The sequence below is a fragment of the Lepidothrix coronata genome, unplaced genomic scaffold (assembly GCF_001604755.1).
Source record: "Lepidothrix coronata isolate B3197 unplaced genomic scaffold, Lepidothrix_coronata-1.0 Scaffold307, whole genome shotgun sequence".
Classification (NCBI taxonomy): domain Eukaryota; kingdom Metazoa; phylum Chordata; class Aves; order Passeriformes; family Pipridae; genus Lepidothrix; species Lepidothrix coronata.
The window spans coordinates 466,572-488,982 of record NW_016690487.1 but is presented as its reverse complement, the minus strand read 5'-3'; the positions used below and the strand labels follow the sequence as shown (position 1 = coordinate 488,982).

Below are 22,411 nucleotides of genomic sequence, written 5' to 3'. Positions count from 1 at the left end.
GCTGTTGTGAGGAGTACCATATCAAAATGGGAAGAATAAATAAGCAAAACATCTGAGCAATGAAGACCAGGCGTGTTCCGTGCTTGAAGCGTTGGCTTATGACCGCACTTCTTAACTCCTCACAATTTTTTTAAACCCCTCTCAACTCATGCCAAATTATTCATAACCACTTGCACTACTGCAAATGTGGCCTGAGCAACACCAAGCACAGCAGACAAAATACCTCCTCCCTCCCTTAACACGGTGCCTGACTACAGCCCACGCTGAGCTGTAGCATTTGCCAGTCTCACAACAGCTCAGGGGTGCTGGTTCACACAGGGTGTCGTTCAGTGCACCACCCGTCGCTCCCCTGGGGGAGTCCTCTATGCCAGGGAGCCCGCAGGCTGCCTTGGCTATTGTCAGCTTGCACCAAAACAAACCAGGATAAATGTGTCTGTACATGCCATTACTCCGGTAAAATATTTCCACTTTAGTCCAGGATCTTGTGTGAGATACAAGGAGAGGGAAAAACAACGTTTTTCCTTGAAACTAAGAGGGGCAAAAAAAAAAAAAAAGGGAGGAAGCACTTTATCTGTATGAAGTCTAAATCTTTTTTTCCAGTGGATTTCTTGTATGCGTAGTAACAAGGGTTATCTGATGAAGAAAATTGTGGGGGTAAACAACAATAAGAAAGCTGAGTACTTTATTGCATTGAGAAACCCATCACAGGGAGGAATTGGAGGTAGAAACACCACAGAGTAGAACCCAATGAAAATATGTAGCACCGTCCTCTGACATATTCATCAAAATGGGAAAAGTACCAGGATATGTGAGAAAGTGTTGTGACCTCCGACTTGGCATTGTGTAATCTTCCTTCAGAAATAACATTGCAATGTCCTTTTGTTATGCTTCATATCATATGTGACAGTGTCCAAATGGAAACAGCAGGTGTTTGTGTGAATCCAGAACTTGAAGACTTGCAAGTAATTTCTAGGAACCACAGTGAGATCACATGCACCTCTAAGAACCAATTTTAGAAAGAGATTTGTGTGCACAAAGGTCCTTTGTGTTGGGATTCCCTTTACTATTACTTATCTTGCCAGCACAATTACTTTAAAAGTAATTTTTACAAGTATTTCTTTCTAGATACTGTATTTAAAGAAATGGAAATGCAGGTAGGTAGGATTGTGTGATGGTCCACAAAATCCTCTGGCCAAAGGATGTCAGGTTTATGTGCTCCTTCTATGCTTGAATGTAGAAATAGTAGCTAGAGGCACTTGTCTTTCAAGCTTCAACTACCAGGGGCAGTTTTTTCTACAATTAGTGAAAGATCTGACACATGTAGCTAAACTAGAGCAAAGGAGGGTCTCTGACCTGGCTGCTGCCACTTGCTTGAAATATCTTGACTGGATGTTCTGAGGAGTAACTCCAGCTTGGTGCCCAGGTGCAGTCCAAAAAAGAAAATTGAGCATAGATCAGGAAAAGAGAGGAGGGATTGGAAAGCAGGGCAAGTTGGAGCTGTGCTCCCTAAATCTGAGTTTCATTTGCACCTTGAACTGTGAATGTGCAGAAGGTTCAGAAGTATTGCATAAAAGTTGGTGAAGGGTAACAAGGATCGTCAGAGATTTGGACCCTGTTCATAGAGTGACTGGGTAAACCTGGACTTTTCAGCCTGGAAAAGTAAGCAGTGACTGAGAATGCTATGCATGAAGTGGAGAAAACTCAGAGTGCTCTGGAGAGAGCACACAGGAGCATGGTGTTTGTCACTCCATGCACGAGCAATGGGATACCAGATCCAACCTTGTAAACTGAGTTGCAGCGAAAACAAGGAATCACAGAATCACGGAACATTCTGAGTTGGGAGGGACCTACAAGGATCGACAGTGGGTGGGGAGTTGTAGGAGATCTGTGAGAATCCTTTTCGAAGATTATTGTGGATGAGCTGCCGGGAGAACTAGACGAGTACTGGAAAGAGAGACTTCCTGAAGAAACAGCACCGAGCTGAGGAAATCCAAGGAAATCCAAAGTTTTCGGCTGTGCTGGAAATACAATCTGGGAGACTGTTCAGGGGAGGCATTGTGTGTGTGTGTCCCGCTCCTGCCCATCTCTAAGCATCCTCTTCCGACCGCTACCAGCAGAATGATGCAGGGCCGGCCGGGCAGCGGCCAGTCGCACACCAGTTCAGGTCAAGCCTGCCACTAGGACCTCCGACACCTGCCCGCCGGTGGCACCCATCCCCTGCCTTCCCGAGGGCCGGCTCCAGGCGGGCCGGGACCGCGCTCCGCCTCCGCGGCACCGGCGCTGCGGCGCGGGCGGGGCGGGGGAGCGGCGCTTCCCGGCGCTCCGCCTGCCGCCGGGAGATTCCCGTGGGGAGCCGAGCCGAGACGTGCTGTGCCGTGCTGTGCTGTGGGCCATGAGTGAGTGAGAGCGATAGCGCAGCGTCTGGGAACGGGAGCGCCTGCGGCCGCTTCCAGGTACAGTCCGTGAGTCTGCGGTACCCGAACGTGAGTCTTGTCCGTCCATCCCTCCATCCGTCTGTCCTCTTGCCAGCCCCGGCAGGATGGTCTCTTTCTCCTGAGGTTTAATCTCCTTCCTGGCTACCCAGTTCTGTACACTCCGGGCTGCTCTTTTCTGAGGGATCAGCATACTGGGGAGGGGAGAGAGACTTTTATCCAGCGGAAAAAGCAGTCGGCGGTGCGGTGTTTGGGTCCTTCTCCCTGTCCTCTTCCCTGTAGTAAGATGGAACAGGGTCCTAAAACTACACGATGTGATCTTTCTGTGGCTATAATCCTTGGAGAAGCTTTCCCGGTTTTTCCTTAAGCTTGTCAGTTCAATTGATGGCTGTTTTTCCTGGATGCGAAGGATGAAAAAGCACTAATTTACCAGACTGTGTTGTAGGGATGCGTTAAATGGGTGTGTGGGCAGGATGTTAAATGTGTGTGTGTTTGTGTGTGTGTGTATGGTGTCACCTAAGGATGTTAATGGGCTTGTCTTTTGCTGGGCATCTGCTGTGTGTGACTGTGGTAAAACTTCAGGTTCCTGTGCTGTGTGAGGTGGCAGCAGTTCAGGGGCAGAAGGAGAGTCGCGGATGTTAAATGACCCAAGACCAATGTGTTGCTTGTCAGCTACATCTCCTGTGTTGTGCTTAGTGCAGACTGTAAACTAAGGCAGCCTTAACAACCAGTGCCTCCCTGTCTGCCTGTGCGTTAAGCTAAATATAGCACTGAGGGATGAGGAACTCTTTCAGCGGAGTTCCCCTGAATAGAGCGGAGGAGGGCTGACTCCTCTCAAAGGGCAAGAATGGCCTGAAAAAATCAAAAGAGCCAGGAACAAAGAAGCACTCTGTACCTCAGGCGGCTATCCGTCTAAGCGAGGAATGTTGAGGGGGTTGCTTTCAGTGAGATTACAGCCATGGTGGGCTGAGATAACGTGCCATCTGTGGGAAGTTGGGACTTGGGCAGGCAGGACTGGGTCTCTAGGTTGTCTCTGTATTTTGAAAGCTGACAATAGCTTTTTGAGGTATGGGTTCCCCACGCTTATCTTACAGTTTCCAAATGAGATGCCTTTGAGAGAAGCTGATAATCAGCTGAAAATCAAGGCTGAACGTACTCAAGACAAGTAGCTAACTGGTGAGATGTGCTGGAGAGAACTAATAGGTAAGACCCAGCACTGATTTTGGATAACGAAATGGGAATATCACTGCTTTAAACAGGCAGGACTGAAACAGGGCACTGTAGGTTTTGTTAAATCTTTGTAAAAGAGGAAAGGAAGGGCAAGGTTTAGTGAGGGTTTAGCTCACAGTGGTGCCACACATGGAGTAAATTGCTTTTTTTTGTATGGTACAGTGAGTCCCCGCTGGTTTACATTCTTCATGGTTTCTTTCTGCAGAGATTTTTGGGGACAGCACACTGTGTTGATACCTGTGCTCCAGTTGTATGAGTTATCTAAACAGTCCTTAGGGAATGCAGAGTCACTGTACCTGTTCATGGTCTGCAGGGTAAGCTGTTGTCACACCGTGTCAGAAATTACAGGCACAATTCAACACTGGAGCATTATCAGTGAAGGAATAAGAACTGAAAAAGCTGACAACATGGAATTTTATTTTTGTAACTCAGTATAGTTAAAAAGTGCGTTTTTCTCGGGGTGAAGACAGGAAGGAGCTATGTGCGGATCATATTGCCAGTTTGTGCTACATCACTGTAAGGGTCTGGTGTTTTGACACGTACTAGAGCTGGGTGGAACAGGATGCCTGCATTTCAATGGAGGAGGCAGAATTTGTGATTGTGCATACCTAAGCATTTTTTCCAAAATGTTAGTAGATATACAGGGGTATATGCAAGCACTGACAAGTGTCCTTTGCTTGGCATGAGTATGAGGGACTGAGCCACATTATTCGACAAACACTTTGCTAGAAAATGAGCTTGTAAACAAAAGTTCCAGAGAGCATTTTGCAGCTGCAGCTAGGACAATACAAAATATACAAACAGGAGGCAAAGACTAGCTGAAAGCTGTTGCTAATTTCTCCTCTATTCTAGCTGCTGGAAGAAGTACTATTAAAAAAACTAAATCACTACAGTGAGGAACATGAATGAATGGTATTTAGTATGACTGTATTTTTAACTGGAAAATGTGCAGGATCGTTGCAACAGTCCAGCTCACTCTTCCTAGGCGGTTCTAGAATAGCACTGCATGACTCAGATCCATGCATTCTGACTGTTTTGGTTTCAATTCGTTAAAATGCATCTTCTCCCCAGAGTAAAATGTTCCCCAGGTCACCTGCTCCTCCCATGGGGCCAGGTACTCTGCTTGTGCCTCGTCACATCTGGAAAATGGGGCAGAAATACCAGTAAACATGCCAGTAGAGAGATGAGCCTGGGAGCTGAGAGTCTGCATCAGCCAGCACAATGAGACGTTCAGATTCATAAGGAATAAGACAGAGGATAAATATGCTTGAGTCAGATTGGGGAGTGGGGTGTTCTCTGAGATAATTGCTCTCATTGATACAAAGGCCAGGTGCTTTCTGCATGAGTGTAGTGTGCTGAACTGACAGTACTTGTCCATCAGGACTGCGAGTTGATCCTCCCTTAAACATCCTGCAGGGATTCAGACACTATTAGGCCATGTTTGTAACGATCTTTTCACAACCCAAACTAGTGTACATTTGCTCAATAGCATACCTACTGTGTGTTGACTTAATAGGTGTAATTGTTTCGGGACAAGGAACCTTTGACCGTGGATTGCAGAGCCCAAGGGTCCACCCTCAGTCGAACATGGGAACTGCTGGGTATTAAAGGTTGACACAAAGCAGCAGATGCAGCGTGTGACTGGAGGAGATTTCTGCTATGGCCTGCCTAGACTAGGGAAAAAGCCCCTTTCAGTCATTTTGGCTATGAGTTTCTTTGATTTCCCAAGGAGTCAGTCAAGCTGATCAAAGACAACTGTTTTATGAGTCCTCTGTACCTCAGACCCAGCTCTGGTCTAGAAACCTGATGGATACTCACTGACTGATACTCAGCCTAGATATGAATGGCTGTGAGCCAAGTATAACTGATGCAGATACAGAGTTGTATTTCCTTTCTTAACTGCCAGAGTAGGACCATCCAGTTTTATCTTCAACCTAAACAGTGGCAAGTGTATTTTTTTGTTGTGGTGCGTTTTTAAATGAAGTAAGTCTACTGCAGAAAATGTAAATATACTGCTTTCAAACTGCTGTATGTTTAAATGTCAGTAAAAATTCTGTACTGTTTATGTAAACATAAAGTCTCAGCAAATAGAATAACAAAAATTATGTGAATTTTTTGCCCTTAAAACCAGCATTTTTTCTGCATCATCTAAGTAGAAAAGAGACATTTGGCAATGAGGTTGTAGGTAGAACCAATTAAATTAAATTAAATACTGTTAGTTAACACTACTGCAGCTTGCTGTTGTAAATTATAACTTGGCTGCCTGTTATAATTTTAAAAGGGAATGGTGCTTTCTTCTGAAACATATTGTAGGTTTCACCAAAAGGCCAAGCATGGGTGTCTGCAAAGACCAACAGTTTTGGGATTCAGAAGGTGTCTTGCTTTGATGGGGTTGAAGAAGGAACTGTATCAAGAAAGCTTCATGCTTAAGGCTATTACTGTGCTTCTGGCATTAATACAATGTGATACACCTTCTGTACCCCCTTTGAAAAAAGATCTTGGTGCTTAATGAAAGGAAACAACCCCACACTTATCCTGCTTTGTACTGTCAAACAGAGGAATGGGGTAATGAGAAACTGAGTGACTTGACTAAAGCCACGTGAGGAGCTTGTAGCAGAGTCAGAAGCAGATCCAAACTACCAGCTGCCAGGTGTAAGCACTGAAATAATGCTTTCTCTGCTGACTGTGAATGGGCATGTGAGAAGTTCTCGATGAAGCTGGTTATCACTCTGAGATAGTTTAGACCCACACTTAGCTACTGACCATGCAGATAGAGAAGGTGTATCTTTTGGCCTTGATCTCCTGAGATGGATTAGGATTACAGAGATTCACACATTCGTGTCACAGAAAATGGATCATATTCCCCAAGGTTAGTGAAAGTCTAATACCACAATGAATTCAGTTATACTCTTCTGATGATGGCGTTGAGGAAACTGCTCCCATTTCTGTTGACAACATCAAATTTCTGTTTCTTTGGTTTGAAGTATGCAGGAAGCTCAAAGCATGCTACAGAAATGATGCAGAGTACAGAACTCTGTAGATACAGAGCTACAGAGCTCATGTCAGAGTTCTGATTCACCAGTGGGGATAGCATAGCATGGGTGTCATCACAGGTCTCATCTGTCCACCTCACCTCACGCCCCATTCCTGGACATCTAAGCCACCCTGGGTCAGCTGCTGAATCACTCGATTTACAGTGTGATGTTTTGAAGTAAATCTTCACTGATGTTCACTTGCCTTGTAACTCCTGACCTCAAAACTGCAGCAATTCATCAGCTGATGGATGAGCAGGATCTCAGTAGCGTGGGAGGCTGGGATGGTGACCTCCTCGATTCTGTAGAGCTCTGCACCTTGCTGCTGGATGGAAGCCCTGACAAACCAGTCTGCACCTGAGTCTGGCTGAGTAGAGAGGTGGGATTTTAGTCTTTTATGACTGTAATATTTAAGAACCCTCTGTTCCCAAAAGAGCAAATGGCAAAACTGTTCTCTACTGCATTGGGAGCAATGAGGGAAATGGTGTGTGCTTCTGAAATCCCCACACTGACTCAGTAAGTTAAAGAAGTGTAAGGCTTTAGTAGCATTCTTGTGGTTTTTTTGCATTTAATATACTTGTACTCTTATGTTAAAGCTCTCAATTTTGCCATCAGCAGTTGTGGCCAATTCCTTAACACTTTGTGCTGGCCAGCCAGTAGATTTTCTGCCTTTCCTGATGGTATTTGATTTTGAACAAAATTTAACACACAGACTGAGGAGATCATACTCAGCTTGTGCATTAGTTTGATTTTAAACAAAGTGCTCAGAGGACATTTATGAATTTTTCTAAAGAAAATAGATCTTGGGATGAGGAGAAGAAATTGTTTCTTAATACAATCTCACTATTGATTGTCTATCAAAACTTCCTTGCTTTCAGTCCAGCTGTTTGCTCAACAGTTGAGTAGAAATGAGTAGCTCTATGTGTTATCTGTTGTTTAAGTTGGGTGATGCTTCATTGCATCCTTTGTCTTGCCTGCGACTTTTGTGCATCTTTTTCCATTTCATTCGTTCTGTAAATCTCTCACGTTTTGCAGGAGTCACTATGGAACATGCAATGGACTGAACTTTTCTAGATTCTCTTCTGCCCTCTGACATATAATTACTGCTGTGCTACTCCATCATGTCACTTAAAATAGATACTTATCCTATATGGTTCGTGTTTTGAACTTCTCTTCTGAAACCAGGGGTAAAAAAGATATGGGATTATCAAAAAGATGTGCAAGGCTAAAAAAAAGCCCACACTTATAGGAGAACAGGAGAATTTGAATTCAAATGCTAAAAGCATGCCATCCAGATGAAGAAATTATCAATAAAATTAAAAATAACTTACAAATGAACTTAATAAAAAGATTAATCAGTCAGTGATGAAGCACACTTCATGTAGTGTCTTTTTAAATAATTGTGGCCTCCTCAGTTTTAACCTACAGATAGAAATCTCAGCTATGTTGAGATTGTGGTAAGAGACAAGTGCATTGCAAAAGGCAGTATTTATATGTGTGGTCTTCGTTTCGTGCTCTGTGTTTCAAGGCTGCTGCTTTTGTGTGTCCAGTAATACAGACAAATTGCTTTGTGTGTTTTGGCTGGGAGGAATATATGTCCTGTCCTCTCCCTGGACTGGGTAATTTTCCTGCATTTGGGATTTTTACCATGATGTAGTTTGCCTGCAAGTGCTTGTCTGGCACTGCAGCAGTGCTGTAGCACATCCACCCTCAACATCATTACGCTCACATCGCTCTTCCTTCCCCACGGAAGAAGAGCGTGGGGAAAGGGTAGAAGGGGTGTTGGTTCTTGGTGCTTCAGCAGGGGACATGGATTTACAGCACATCAGCAACAATGATCAACTTGTTTACTTTTCCTTCCCTTTTTCAACCCTTGCAGAGTTTGAGAAATTCAAGAGGTTCTTAAATCCCCACACACTTTTCCTAATGCTCCCAAGCACACACAGGAATATATTCATACCCATCACACTTTTGCAGTTCAGTATCCAAGGACTTTAATTTCAAGTCATTCGGGATTCGCTTAATTATAGTGCCAAAGTTCTCATACGTGAGTGATCAGTCAGCAGTGCTGCATCTGACCTTCCCACATCATCAGATGGATCTATTTATAGATCCAAGAAAGATGCACATTCAGGAGGAAAATACTTCTAATTGAAATTCAGTTCCTGGTTTATTCTTTGCCTACTCGGATTTTTCTTATTTGTTTGCAGCTTATTGTTGCCATGGTAATTTTTTTTAAACTTTAGAAAATTGTTCATTCTCTGCTGTTTTAGTGGAAATGAAAAAGTACTTTAAGGCTCAGTCAGGTTTCTTATGTCTACCTCAGGTCTTTTCTTGCCCTACCAGCAACTGTGCACGACGTATTTCTACTGTTATGTCACTGTCCAGCAGTATCCCCTATGGATAGTTTGGTCCTCTTGTTGCTCTGAGGTGGATTCCTTCTGAGTTGTCCTTAATCTTGCTCTTGATTTCAGACAGGAAAAAGCCAATATCACTCCTCTTTTCATCTCCTATGTGAGTATGAAATAATATTTTTTACTCTGCCTCTTACAAGATACAGTTAAGAAGTAGTATTTCTAGGAAGGAATTATAAATCAAAGTTGGTGCTGAAGTCACACTCAGAGAATTGTATGGGAAGTGCTTCATGAAGAATGGAAGCAGGAAGACTTGAGCTGGCACATGAAACACTGATCTGGGGAGTTTTTCAGGTTTCTTGCCTTCTCAATAGCTTGGGCTGTAGAATTTCACTTTACCTTTCAGTGGGAAAAACAAAAGCTTTGTAAGCAAAACACACACACGCACAAAGCTGCATGGAATGGGACCAGTGGCCTCTGTGTCTGGTGTGCTTTTGTTTTGGGTAGCCTGGGTGGATGCCCAGAGCAGTGCAAAGGTATTCCAGCTGCTCCAGGCAGCGAGTCAGCTTTATCAAGGACCTGGCTCATATGCCTCTACACAAACACAGGTAGTATGGGGAACAAAGAAGAGGAATTAGAGATGTACACGTGCCTGTATGGATGTGATATCACTGGCATCACAGAGATGTGGTGGGATGGCTGCTATGGCTGGAGTATTGGAATGGAAGGTTATAGGCTTTTTAGGAAAGAGGATAGGGAGGCAAGGAGGTGGGGTAGCCCTCTATATCAGTGACGAGCCAGAGTATATGGAAATCTGCCTGGGAATGGATGAAGAGCCAACTGAAAGCTTTTTGGTCAAGATTAAAGGGAAGGCAGAGACAGGGGATGTTATAGTGGGTGTCTGCTACTGTCCACCCAATCAGGAGGAGGATGTGGATGAAGCCCTCTATAGGCCTCACAATCACAAACCCTGGTCTTAATGGGGGTCTTCAACCTCCCCGGTATCTCTTGGAGGGACAACACAGCAGGGCACAAGCAATCCCAGAGGTTCCTGGAATGTGTTGATGACAACTTCCTTGTACAAGTGATAAAGGAGGCAACAAGGGGAGGTGCAATGCTGGATTTTGTGCTCACTGACAGGGAGGATCTGGTGGGGGATGTGATGCTCCAAGGCAGCCTTCCCAGGGTCTGCAAAAAGGGAAATATAACCCCGATTTTTAAAAAGGGGAAAGTGGAAGACCCAGGGAACTGCACAGCCATCAGTCTCACCTCTGTGCCAGGCAGGATCATGGAGCACATTCTCCTGAGAACTATGCTAAGGCACACAGAAAACAAAGAGGTGATTGGTGACAACCAACATGGCTTTGCTAAGGGCACATCATGCCTGACAAATCTGGTGGCTTTCTGTGACAGAGCTATGGCATTGGAGTGCAAGATCCTGTACCTGGGTCAGGGCAATCCCAGGCACACCTACAGGTTGAGTGGAGAAGTGGTTGAGGGCATCCCTGCAGAGAAGGACTACTCTGCTCTTGTGAGACTTCACCTGGAATACTGTGTACAGTTCTGGTGTCCCCAGTATAAGAAGGGCATGGAACTGTTGGAGCAAGTCCAGAGGAGGCCATGAAGTTGATAAGAGGACTAAAGCACCTCCCCTACAAAGACAGGCTGAGAAAAGTGGGGCTGTGCAGCCTGAAGAAGAGAAGGTTGCGTGGAGACCTCTCAGCAACCTTTCAGCATCTGAAAGGACCTACAAGGAAACTGGAGAGGGACTCTTCATTGGGAACTGTAGTGATAGGACAAGGAGTAATGGGTTCAAACTGAAAGAAGGGAAATTTAGGTTAGATATATGGGATAAATTCTTTATTGTGAGGATGGGAAGGCACTGGAACAGGTTTCCCAGAGAAGTTGTGGATGCCTCATCCTGGACAGCGTTCATGTCCACATTGGATGGGGCACTGAGCAAACTGGTCTAGTGGAAGGTCTCCCTGCCCGTGGCAGTGGGGTGGGAACTAGATGAACTTTAAGGTCCCTTCCAATCCAAACGATTCTATGATTCTGTGATCGCCTAAAATTCTCCACACTTTTCAGAAACACTTAAGAGAAAGCTGGGTGTTGCTGGCAAGCACCTATTCCTTATTTCCTTTCTATGTATTAAAGCTGAGGTTTATTCTGACTTGCTCAGACTCTCCCAGGTTGGTGCAAGCTGATAGTATTAGTAGTCCTTTCCCCATCAGAATTTTTTTTTCCATACCTCAATTTTATGATGCCATCCATAAAAACAATGGTGGATGATAATCATCTGCTAAATGTGGGTAGGGGTTTCTGTCTGTATAGGGAAGCAGCTCTGAGGGGATTTAATTGCCTTGGGACTTATAAAAAATTCAGGCACCATTCTTCTGGTTGAGGATATAGTGTGGGAGATGACTGTACATAACAAAGGAGCTGAAATTGTTTGGCAGTGGCTTTAAAAGCACCTTTTGTGTCTACTACTGAACTCGTTGGTGGGTACATCTATAAAGGCTACAAGCTGTTCACATTGTTGGTTTTGTTTTATACATCTGATGTGCAGCCTGAGCTCTTTAATATAGATGAAGACAAACCAATGCAACCTTCCACTGTTTATAGTAGAAAACAGATTATTTATTTTTTTTTCTGTTGCTAAACATGGAGGTTTAGACAAGCACTTGGCAGCCTGGAAGATACCTCTGATTCCTTTAGTTTTGCCAAACTGGAACTCGGCTCCTGCAGGAAATGGGAGGGTTTTGAGCACATCATCTTTGGCTCTGACTTTTGATTTACACCGTTGTTAGTGGGCAGGTTGAGACTTCTTTCTTGTCAAAGGCTGCTCAGAGTCAGGATTTGGACCTTAATGCCAAGGTCTCACATTCTCCATAATGATACTAACTGCAGAAAAAATGTTGTATTCCTCTTTCCAGTGCAGAGAATTACCGACTTTTCTCTGTCACAGGAGTACATCACTGGTAAAGCCAGGAAATCATTTCATTGTTTTTTCCTTCAAGTCAGATCTTTGCACACAGGAAAAAAAAAAAAAAAGAAAAGAAAGGAGAAATAAATGGGTTTCCATGTGATTACTAGCTAAATGTTTCCAAAGCCCAGTTAAAAAGTTTCAGTTCTTATCTCTTGGGATGTTTTTCGCTAGAGTCATATTTCCTGACTTTTTGTCTAATTCCTGCTTGACACATGCTGTATTGCTGTTTTTCAACAATATTTTTAGGTCCAAAGATACTTCTGCTCCAAATGCCACGTTTTTGTGGACCATTCTCTGCTCTGTTACCAAATTTTAGTTCCACTCAAGTTAGTCTGAAGGCAGGGTTTGGGTGAAGCTTTAGCTAAAGAAGCTTCTAATTAGAACTAAGCATGCTGCTTTGTGTCTCTATCTCCATATAAAATACAGCAGAAGAGTCAAGGTCAAGGTAGTAGAGGAGTCATGCTGGAAAAGCACATGTGTTGTATGAATCATCCCGTTGGCTATGCTATATTTATCTCTGTCACACTTCGATATCATCCCTTTTCATCGCGTGGAAAACATGTCCTGTCCTGTTCACTTAGAAGTGAAATCCAGTGTCTGAAAGCAGAGCACACACAACATCTCTTAGCTACTACAACTTGGTGCCTCACTGAAGCAGAACTGAGCCCTCTCTATCAAGCAGCTTGCAGAAATAGATAGCAAACAAATGAGCTAACATGTACCTTTTGGCAATTTTATTTTATTGTTATGAATCAGTACATCTGTTAATGACCTGATGATTTTTTCTTTCCTCTTGGTGGGGCACTAGGAGGCTGTGTCTCCAATTTATTTTTGTCTGAAGAGGGATCCACGTGGTTCTGGGACTAATAGTTATGCAGAGAGTTAGGGGCTGCAAACTTCAGAAAGGTCTCATTTCGTTTGGGAGTTAGTTATTAGAATTTAAGCACCACTTGATGACCTTCAAAAAAGTTTTATATTTTATTGGACAGTAATATATAGTGTCCATATGTAAAATATGTCAGAGAAAAGCCCTTTGGGGATTCACAGCTGCTTCAGTTCTTCTCATAGGAGAAGTTAGTGATATGGTGGAACTGGAGGTTTTTCCAATGGATTAAGACACTCCCTGTCTGGTTTGGGTGGTGAGGGTTGTATGAAATCACAACTAATTGCTGGCTAGGCTGGCTAAATGCCCTGCAGATTCTAGTCTCACCCTGAATTAGGCTGTTTTGGTTAATACGAGATCTGGATTGAAACTAGTGTCCTTGGGTTTTTTATAGTGACAGTATTTGTTTCAAGATGTTTTGCAGATGCAAACCAGCCTTTCTCACTTTCTCTGTGGAGTATTACCTTGGAATCAGACTGCTACAAATGTTTGGTGGGTGGCAGTGTTAACACTGTTCACTACCACTTGCATTTTGACTGAATAAACTTCACTACAGTAGCTGAAAAGAATCATGATTTTTGGTGCAAAACAGGACATCTTTCAGTGCTTGTGGGCTGAAAAGTAGTTTGTTCAAGTCTGTGGCCTTACATACACAGTATGAAAACCTAGGAAATGCTACAGAAGGTGCCTGTCAGCTCCTCAATAATTTTTGTTTCTTAAACTGTGTTAGCCTTGAAAAGAACCTGAAAGTTCAGGAGTCTTTATGCATCAGAATGCTTTATTGTTGCAGAGCATGACTGTGGTTGGGTTGCACCTCACCTGCACCTCACCTCTTTTACAGAAACCCTGCTTTGGTCAGTCCTGCACTTCCTGTTCTCATGCTGTGGCACGTGTATTTACTTTATTCTTCTCTTCTCCCAGTTCATTGGTCTGAATGGAATTGAATCACTGGTTGAACAGCTGCACTGTGTCTAATGTCACTTTTCAGACATGTGGACTCCTTACTCTTTCCATTTTGATGCAGATACCTTTTGGCGCCTCGGAAGGTGGGACTAGCACAGGTCATGTAGGCCAGGAGGCTCTCTTCACTGTCTTTCTCTGTTTTTGCAACCATTTTTGGCTTTCTTTTACTGTTTACTTACTGAACCACTCAGTCTTATGCTAGTTTGAATATCTCCATTGTCCAGACGTGCTGCCAGCAGCAGCAAGTCTGTGGCTCTCTGTGTGGTGCTTCAGGTCCTTGCTAAGGAATCTAGCTAATAACTTATTAGCTTCTCATCTTCAATGGGCTCACTATGAAAAGTTTTTTATTGTGAATCGTGGAGCACACAGATGGCAGCACACTATTTATCTCCAGGCTGTCACATCACTAGTTGTTCTCAAAATGGAGTGCCTTCACAGACTGGTGTCTGCTGAGGTCTGGGGCTTTAAAAGAGCCTTTTGCCGAATAGGATTTGATACAATGGAGAGAAAAGGAACAGCATCTGCACTTACAATGATGGCTCAGGGGCATTAATGCTTTTCTCATGCACACGCACATGCTCTGTCAACACAGAGCACAGCAGCCTGTGGATATTGTCTTCTCAGTTTGACCTCCTTTGGACCGCAGTTGTGGGGAGGATGGGAGGCGATGTGCAATACTTTTTTACTTTTTTGCAGTTTATCTGTCCACTCCCTGAATGCCCATTAGCACCCACAGCCCAGGAACTGCTGTAGTAGAGTTAAAAACAGCACATATTTGGGGTTAAAACCGGGCATGAACTTAGCTCGCTGCAGAGGCTATAAAACCTACATTCCTTCAACTGACAAGAACTGCTACTCCCAGAAGGCAGGGGAGAGGGAAGGAGAAGGAAGGAGTTTATAAGTCAACACTCAAGTAATCAGAGAGATTTTATCTTTTGGTCTTTTCACATACTGCATCACTAAAGGAGATCTTGGGTGGTCATAAGTCCCATTGCTGCCCACCCACTACTCTGGATGACTGAACAGCCTGTAGCACTGACTGATCTTGTCCTTGGTAAGACGTTTTTGTTCCACAGGCACTGAGATGCAGACTGATGAGTAATTGCTTTATTTTTCCTTAAGCTGGAAAACATAGGGCTGGATTTTTCACATTTTCACAGAATTTGGGGAGAAGATTTAACAGATCTCTGAGTCTGCTCTTGGCTTTTATATCATTGGTGAACGTGGACAACATTGGTAAGCAACCTATACACAGGCATATTTTTCCAAATGTCTGTAGAGCCACTCAGAGAGTAGGTGGAGCAGATGTGCTGAAGCGTCAGGCTTAGCCTGGGTCACACTTGTCACAGTGTAATTGGAAAAACCCAGCAGTGATTTACCAGGGTGGAGTTGGGAAATGGGAGTTTTTGATTGCAATTACAAGGCTGTCATGTTGCATAAGGAGGCTCTCCTCTCACATAACCTCTGTGGGGCTTCACTTCAGTCTTTCTCCCTCTGCACTGGCTGGGGGTGTGTCAGCCTGTGACATGCTTCCCCATCAGACGGGTGCTCTCAGGTAGTAGCTATTTCCGTGATTTGCCCAGAGTTGTTGGTGAACATTATGCCAAAAGCTTTATAGAAAGTCTGAGTTCCCACAACCTGTCAGGATTCTTGTGCGCTCCTTCTAACTCTTAACCCTGGTGCCTTACCTGTCATTTAATGAATAAACAACAAGTTATAAAAGAAGCACCTGGCAATTGTGATAGGCCCTTTCCTGAGAAAGGTGCACAGGCTTGAAAACAGTACAATCTTTACTACTGTGTGCAAGCAACCCACGGTGTGACACTGTGTTTCCTTCCTCTCGCAGTACTATCTCTGGAGAGTGGAAAGCCTCTTACATTGTACCTTCTGTGAATTATCCTTTATCTCTCCTGTGTGTCTTTTCAGGGAAAGATGCCACAGACACCTCCCTTTGCAGCTATGTTTGACAGCAGCGGCTACAACAGGAACCTGTATCAGTCAAAAGAGGACAACTGTGGAGGGCTCTGTTATCATGACAACAATCTCCTGTCTGGGTCTCTGGAAGCTCTGATCCAGCACTTAGTACCCAATGTCGATTACTACCCTGATGTAAGTCTATACACCCAGCTAACTATATGGCTTGGCCTGATGCGTCTCCTAAAGGGGAATTGTCACATGTGCAGGAAAAGCAGAATGTGTCACATCAAATTGCTAAGGAAGGGGTTCAAGTGACTGATCAGCAACAACAGGATAAACGTGTGTTTTATGTGAGTGCAGCATGCAATAACTCACCTCACCTAGCAAGTCTAATTCTTTATTACTCCTGTTATAAGGTGCACAACTCTGGTGAGCCGCTTATAATTTTTATTATTATAATTTATTGTATTTGTATGTGTATATAAAATTTATAATATTTAGTATTATAATAATTTATATAATATAAGCCTAGACTGGCTTACTGTTTAATGGATTTTATGTACCATTGACCCTTAAAAATCTGTCAGGTAAGGTGAAGAGGAAGGCATGACCACCAGCATGACAGGATGAAAGTATTTATTCCAAAACCAAACAGTTTTAATGCATATTTCCCATTGCTCATCTGAGATCCACATGTATCTTGAAATGGAGATGTTGAACTAGTACCACACTGTTTGGAATCAGCAGAGGCTGGATGTGAGAGTAGGATGTTTGTCATATGAGAATTTTTGGCCTGTCTAGACACATCCATGCATTGAGATGTTTTATATAATTATTAGAAATGAAGATAAAAAACAATAATATCAAAAGGTGACGGGGGGCAGTTAGTTATGTCCAAGGGATGATGAAACTGCACCTTTGCTTGTCGAAAGGCTCCTTCTGAAGACACAAGCCTGCTTATATTCAGCCTCTATCGTAGATCTATTTATGTTTCCAAGACAGTGTCTTTTTTAACTTGGGTCAGAATAAACAGCAGTACAGGACTGTGCTTAAGCTAGTGCTTGTGCACTAATGCTTAATGTAAACTTTAAACATGTAGCAATTTAGACACTGATTGGTCAAATATTATCATTTATTCCAAGTTCCTAGGTCCGGAACATTGTAGAATCTGTCTTGTGGGTGCCATAGATATTTAACTATGGCACCTGGAGATATTTAACTGGCAATCTGGAGAGTGGAACGGATATTTTGAATATCTGTCTCACAATGAGTTAGATGTATGACATATGGAAACTGAAGAAAAATAAAAAGAGCCTTTTCTTGTAACTTCAGAAAAAGTTACTAGTTTTTATTATTTAAAATTAAGCTATGTGGTTCTCTCCACTTTCACCAAGGAGACAAGCAATGCCATGAGAAATGAGCAGCATTTGGGGATTCTTAAAGGAAGTACAAGCTCATGGTGTGCAGTTTACTGAGGTTAGACAGGCAAACACAGCATAGTAAAGATGGTGTGTGTCAAAATTGAGTCAGTTGAACAATCTGGTCAACTGGCACCTTTTTATGTTCTTTTTTGAAGAATATTTACTTTCACTTGCAGTGTGGAAGCAGACAAGATTTCTCTGTTGATGTTCCAAGTAGCTTGGACTTGCAGCATGAATGTTATTCCATCATCAGGCTAGAAAGAGTTATGTAATCTGGTAATGGCTTTCACAAAGGCTGTGTGCAATAGGAGAGCTAACCTACCTCTGCCCTGTCTTGTTTTGGTTAAATCTTGCATAACTTGGCTCAAGCACGAGTTTATAACACTGATTCTGGAGCAGTGCTAAGTGCTTACTTCTGCAGTAATTGCTTTTGGCACAGCCACATGCAGAGCTTTCTTCTGCAGGTAGTAAAGTATTGGCAAAAGATTTGTTAGGAAGACATTTTGAGAAAGTATCAAAATGCTGGTAATTTATCCCTTTCTCTGTCTTCCTCTTGTTTGCAGAGGACGTACATCTTCACCTTCCTTCTCAGTTCACGTCTGTTCATGCATCCATATGAGCTCATGGCCAAAGTCTGCCACCTGTGCATTGAGCAGCAGAGACTAAGTGAGCCTGGCCTGGACAAGGTAAGATCTCAGGGACTCCTGTCAGTGCCAGTCAAATGTCTCTACCCTGCCCAAAGCAAAATGTTCCTACTCAAGAGAGTCCTCGGCAGGATTAAACAGACTGAAAATATGACACAAGCAACTAGAATTTGTCCCTTTATTCACTGACATCCACGTGAAATTTCCACGCTCCTCAGCCTGAACTCCATGAAGACTATTGCTTCTGCTGCACTGTTTGTTTTACCAATACATGAGCTAGAAACAAAAGTGCTTCCAGTTTATGAAGTATCCTGTACTGGCCCTGCAGTGGTTGCTTTTCTGTCAGGGTTCTGAATGTCTTGACATATAAATCCAAAATGTTGGAAAGATGAGTTAAGCACATCAATGGGAATTACACTGACATGTCTTGCATGCTTAAGCTACGCTTCTTGCTACACTTTTTGCAGAGTGACTTAGATTGCTGGCCCCTTTGCAGGGGAATGCATGGGGTTTTGTGTGTCACCTCCACCCCAGCAGAAAATTACACAAATGAAAAGAAGATACTTAAATAATTCATAGAATCGTAGAATCATTAAGTTTGGAAAAGACCTCCAAGATCAGCAAGTCCAACCTTTGATTGAACACCACCTTGTCTGCTAAACCAGACCACTAAGTGCTGCATCCAGTCATTTCTTGAACACGTCCAGGCATGGTTGAGTCACCACTTCCCTCGGCAGGCCCTTCCAATGCTTAGCCACCCTGTGAAGAAATTCTTCCTGATGTCCAACCTGAACCTCCCCCGACACATCTTGAGGCCATTTGCTCTCATCCTGTCACTCATTGCCTGGGAGAAGAGGCCAGCCTCCACATTGCTACAACCTCCTCTCAGGTAGTCGTAGAGAATGATAAGGTCTCACTTGAGCCTCCTTTTCTCCAAACTAAACAGCCCCAGCTCCCTCAGTTGTTCCTCATAGGACGTACCCTCCAGACTGTTCACCAGCTCCATTGCCCTTCTGTGGACTCGCTCCAGCACCTCAGTGTCTTTCTTGTAGTGAGGTACCAGAGCTGGACACAGCGCTCAAGGTGTGGCCTCACCAGTGCTGAGGACATGGGGACGATCACTGCCCTGGTCCTGCTGGTCAGACTGGTTTTGATACAGGCCAGGATGCCATTGCCCTTGGCCACCTGGGCACACGCTGGCTCGTGTTCAGCTGCTGTCGACCAGCACCCCCAGGTCCTTTTCCACTGGACTGCGAGTGCACTTAATCCCCTCATCCAAATTATCAATAAAGATACTAAACAGGACTGGGCACAGAACTGAGCCCTGGAGAACACCACTGGTGACCAGACACCAACTGGATGCGGCACATTCACCACCACTCTCTGAGCCCAGCCATCCAGCTAGTTTTTAACCCAGCAAAAAGTGCATCTGTTTAAGCCATGGGCTGCCAGCTTTTCCAGGAGAATACCGTGGGACAGTATAAAAGGCTTACTGAAGTCCAGATCAGCTACATCCACAGCCTTCCCCTCATCCACCAAGCGAGTCACCTGGTCGTAAAAGAAAATCAGGTTGGTCAGACAGGACTTGCTTTTCCTAAACCCATGCTGGCTGGGCCTGTTTCCCAGGTTTTCTTGTATGTGCCATGTGATCACACTCAGGATAATCTGTTCCATAACCTTCCCCAGCTCCAAGGCCAAGCTGACAAGCCTGTAGTTCCTCAGATCCTCCTTCTGACCCTTCTTGCAGATGGCATCACCCTGGCCAGCCTCCAGTCATCTGGGACCTCCCTGGTGAATCAGGACTGATAATAAATGATGGAGAGTGGCTTGGTGAGCTCTTCCACCAGCTCCCTCAGTACCCTTGGATGAATCCCATCCAGTCCCATAGACTCGTGAGTGTCTAAGTGGCACACAAGGTCACTCCTTCCTCCTGGATTGGAGGGGGTCTATTCTGCTCCCTATCTCTCTCTACCAGCTCAGGGGGTGGCTGTGGCTGCCCTGGGGATAACCAGTATTTCTGTTGAAGACTGAGGCAAAGAAGGCATCAAGTACCTCAGCCTTTTCCTCATCCTTGGTGACAGTGTTCCCTTCTGCATCCAATAAAGGATGGAGATTTTCCTTGGCCCTCCTTTTGTTGTTAATGTATTCATAAAAACACTTTTTGTTGTCTTTCACAGCAGTGGCCAGATTGAGTTCTAGCTGAACTTTCACCTTTCTAATTTTTTTTCTACATGACTTGACAACATCCTTGTACTCTTCCTGAGTTACCTGCATTTTCTTCCAAACATCATACACCCTTTTTTTTTTTTTCCCCTGAGTTCCAGCAAAAGCTCCCTGTTTAGCCAGGTTGGTCTTCTTCCTCACTAGCTCATCTTTCAGCACATAGGGACTGCTCCTGTGCCTTTAAGATTTCCTTCTTAAAGTATGTCCTGCCTTCCCGGACCCCATTGTTTTTAAGGACTGTTTCCCAGGCACTCTCTGAAGCAGTGTCCTGAACAAGCCAAAGTCCATCCTCTCAGGTCCAAGGTACAGGTTTTGTTACTCCTTACTTCACTGAGAATCAAAAATCATTTTGTGGTCACTATGCCTAAGACAGCCCCTGACCACCACATCTCCCACCAGCCCTTCCCTGTTCGTAAACGGCTTCCTCAGTGTATGGTGCAGTGTGTGCATAAGTCTTGGCAGAACTGGAAGGGATCACTTTCATTGTTGACAGTTAGTCATAAGTTATTGAAAGACTAACAAATGTCTTGCACTGAGACACTCCTGATAATGAAGGGAGTCATCCTAAGGTTTCCACCTACGTGAGGCCTAATTTCCAGGTCAGTTAATCCAATGAGACTCTCTTCATTGGCTTCCATGGCTATTGACTCTGGCCTGTGATCCAATGCTGAATTAAATTAGGCCTAAAAATTTAACTGACGTTCATAACCTTATGCTCCACAGTATCCTACAGAACAGAATTCTATTTCCTTTGAGTTAGCTATTTGCTGTACTGCTGTTACATGTAACATTCCTCACTACTGTTTTCAAATAGAACTGGATGCAAAAAATTGCACCGAAAATCCTACAGTTATTGACTGAATGGACGGAGACTTTTCCTTATGATTTCCGAGATGAAAGAATGATGAGGAACTTAAAGGAGTTGGCACAAAGAATAGCCAGTGGGGATGAGGTAAGTTATCTGTACACAAAGTTATTGGATAAAAAGGCATTCCTTTTACTGCTTTGATATTGCAGGTTTGTTGCTGTTAATAACATGGTATGGCCCTGGGTGGTTAAGCTAACTTACTGTGAAGGTGCTGGTAGGCAAAAAGTTCTATCTGGCACCTAGGCCTAGGAAGAAACCACACAGCATAAACAGATCTCTTTCAAAGCGTGGGCAAGGTTCTCCTCATCCCTAAGCCCATAACATAATTCCATATTTTGCAGACCGGCACAATTTGGTGGATGTTAGCATTTGTCATTTTAGTGATTCTGCCTGGAAGAAGCCAGCTAAAAAACCTGGAAGCCTTGCTTATCTGAGAAATCCTTATCCATGGTGATAATTTCTTCTATTTAGTTGGAATTAGTTTTGTTGGAATTGGGCCTTTGACCTGTAGGTCAATGGAAGAGTTAATAACAGGTTAGGGGAAAAGTTTCTAAAAGAAGACTAGACCAGGAAGAATTGTCTTGAGCTTACAGCATCAGCTATGGACTCAGAGGAGAGCTGTCACATCCCTTCCCCTAGGTGAAGCACACGAGGAAATCACTTGACCTTTTTCTAAGTCCCACTTTTCAGATGAAAGTTCCATGGAGGTATTATGAAATATTTTGATGCTTAACTGATGATTGTCTTTTAACTACTGAAACTCAGCCAAAAGCCAAGGCTTATATTTACTTAGTGGAAAGGCAATTAGCAAGGTTTCAATAAAGCAGATCCTGTGTAGCTGGCATAATAGTAAGATTACAAAGGACACTGGAGTGGCATTTGGAAGAACTATGAACACAAAGAGCGATTGCTAAATGGCATCGTGTCTCCAGTGTTCCTCAGGGGCTGGTGTTCCTTATGTAAACTTTTGAATAAAGATATGGATGAGGCAGCAAACAGCACATTAACAAGCATGTAGGTAAGAGCTGGGAGGAACTGAGTGCTGCCAAAGGCCTAGGAAGATCTTGAGAGGCTGTAAACAAGGATGGAAGAGAACAAACCTAAAGGGAGTTTGAAAGCTGAAATACATTTTGATGTTGTGAAAGTGGGGAGGGATGAAAGAGGATGAGACAAGGGAGTGAGATGCAGTATGAAATACAAATGAAGAAGAGACTGAATTTGATGGGCAAGCTGAGAGTTGCTGCAAGATAGCTAGAGGGAGCTTTGGACAGTGAAGAGGCAATAGGTTTGCCTTCACTGTGGGGGTGCCAGGAGGCCTCTTTCCCTGTACAGTGCTCCTGTACTGTTGCTTTTTTAAAAGGTACTCTTAATAGGAAGGTAGGAAACTGAAGTTCACTTCAAGAAAAAGTAGTAAGATTGAGGACTCACACCCACTTGAAAAATACCCATTGGCAC

At 43.8% G+C, this 22,411-nt stretch overlaps 1 protein-coding gene across 1 annotated transcript in view; it reads left to right on the top strand.

Moving 5' to 3' along the window:
• Positions 1–2,323: 2,323 nt before the first annotated feature.
• Positions 2,324–22,411, top strand: part of RASGEF1B (RasGEF domain family member 1B) — a 32,576-nt gene continuing 12,488 nt past the window's right edge. Inside the window, exons 1-4 of the mRNA XM_017837630.1 lie at positions 2,324–2,453; positions 15,810–15,992; positions 17,785–17,907; positions 20,903–21,040. Coding sequence (XP_017693119.1) covers positions 15,816–15,992; positions 17,785–17,907; positions 20,903–21,040 — 438 coding nt within the window. The 5' untranslated portion in view covers positions 2,324–2,453; positions 15,810–15,815. The remainder of the gene's footprint in view (positions 2,454–15,809; positions 15,993–17,784; positions 17,908–20,902; positions 21,041–22,411) is intronic.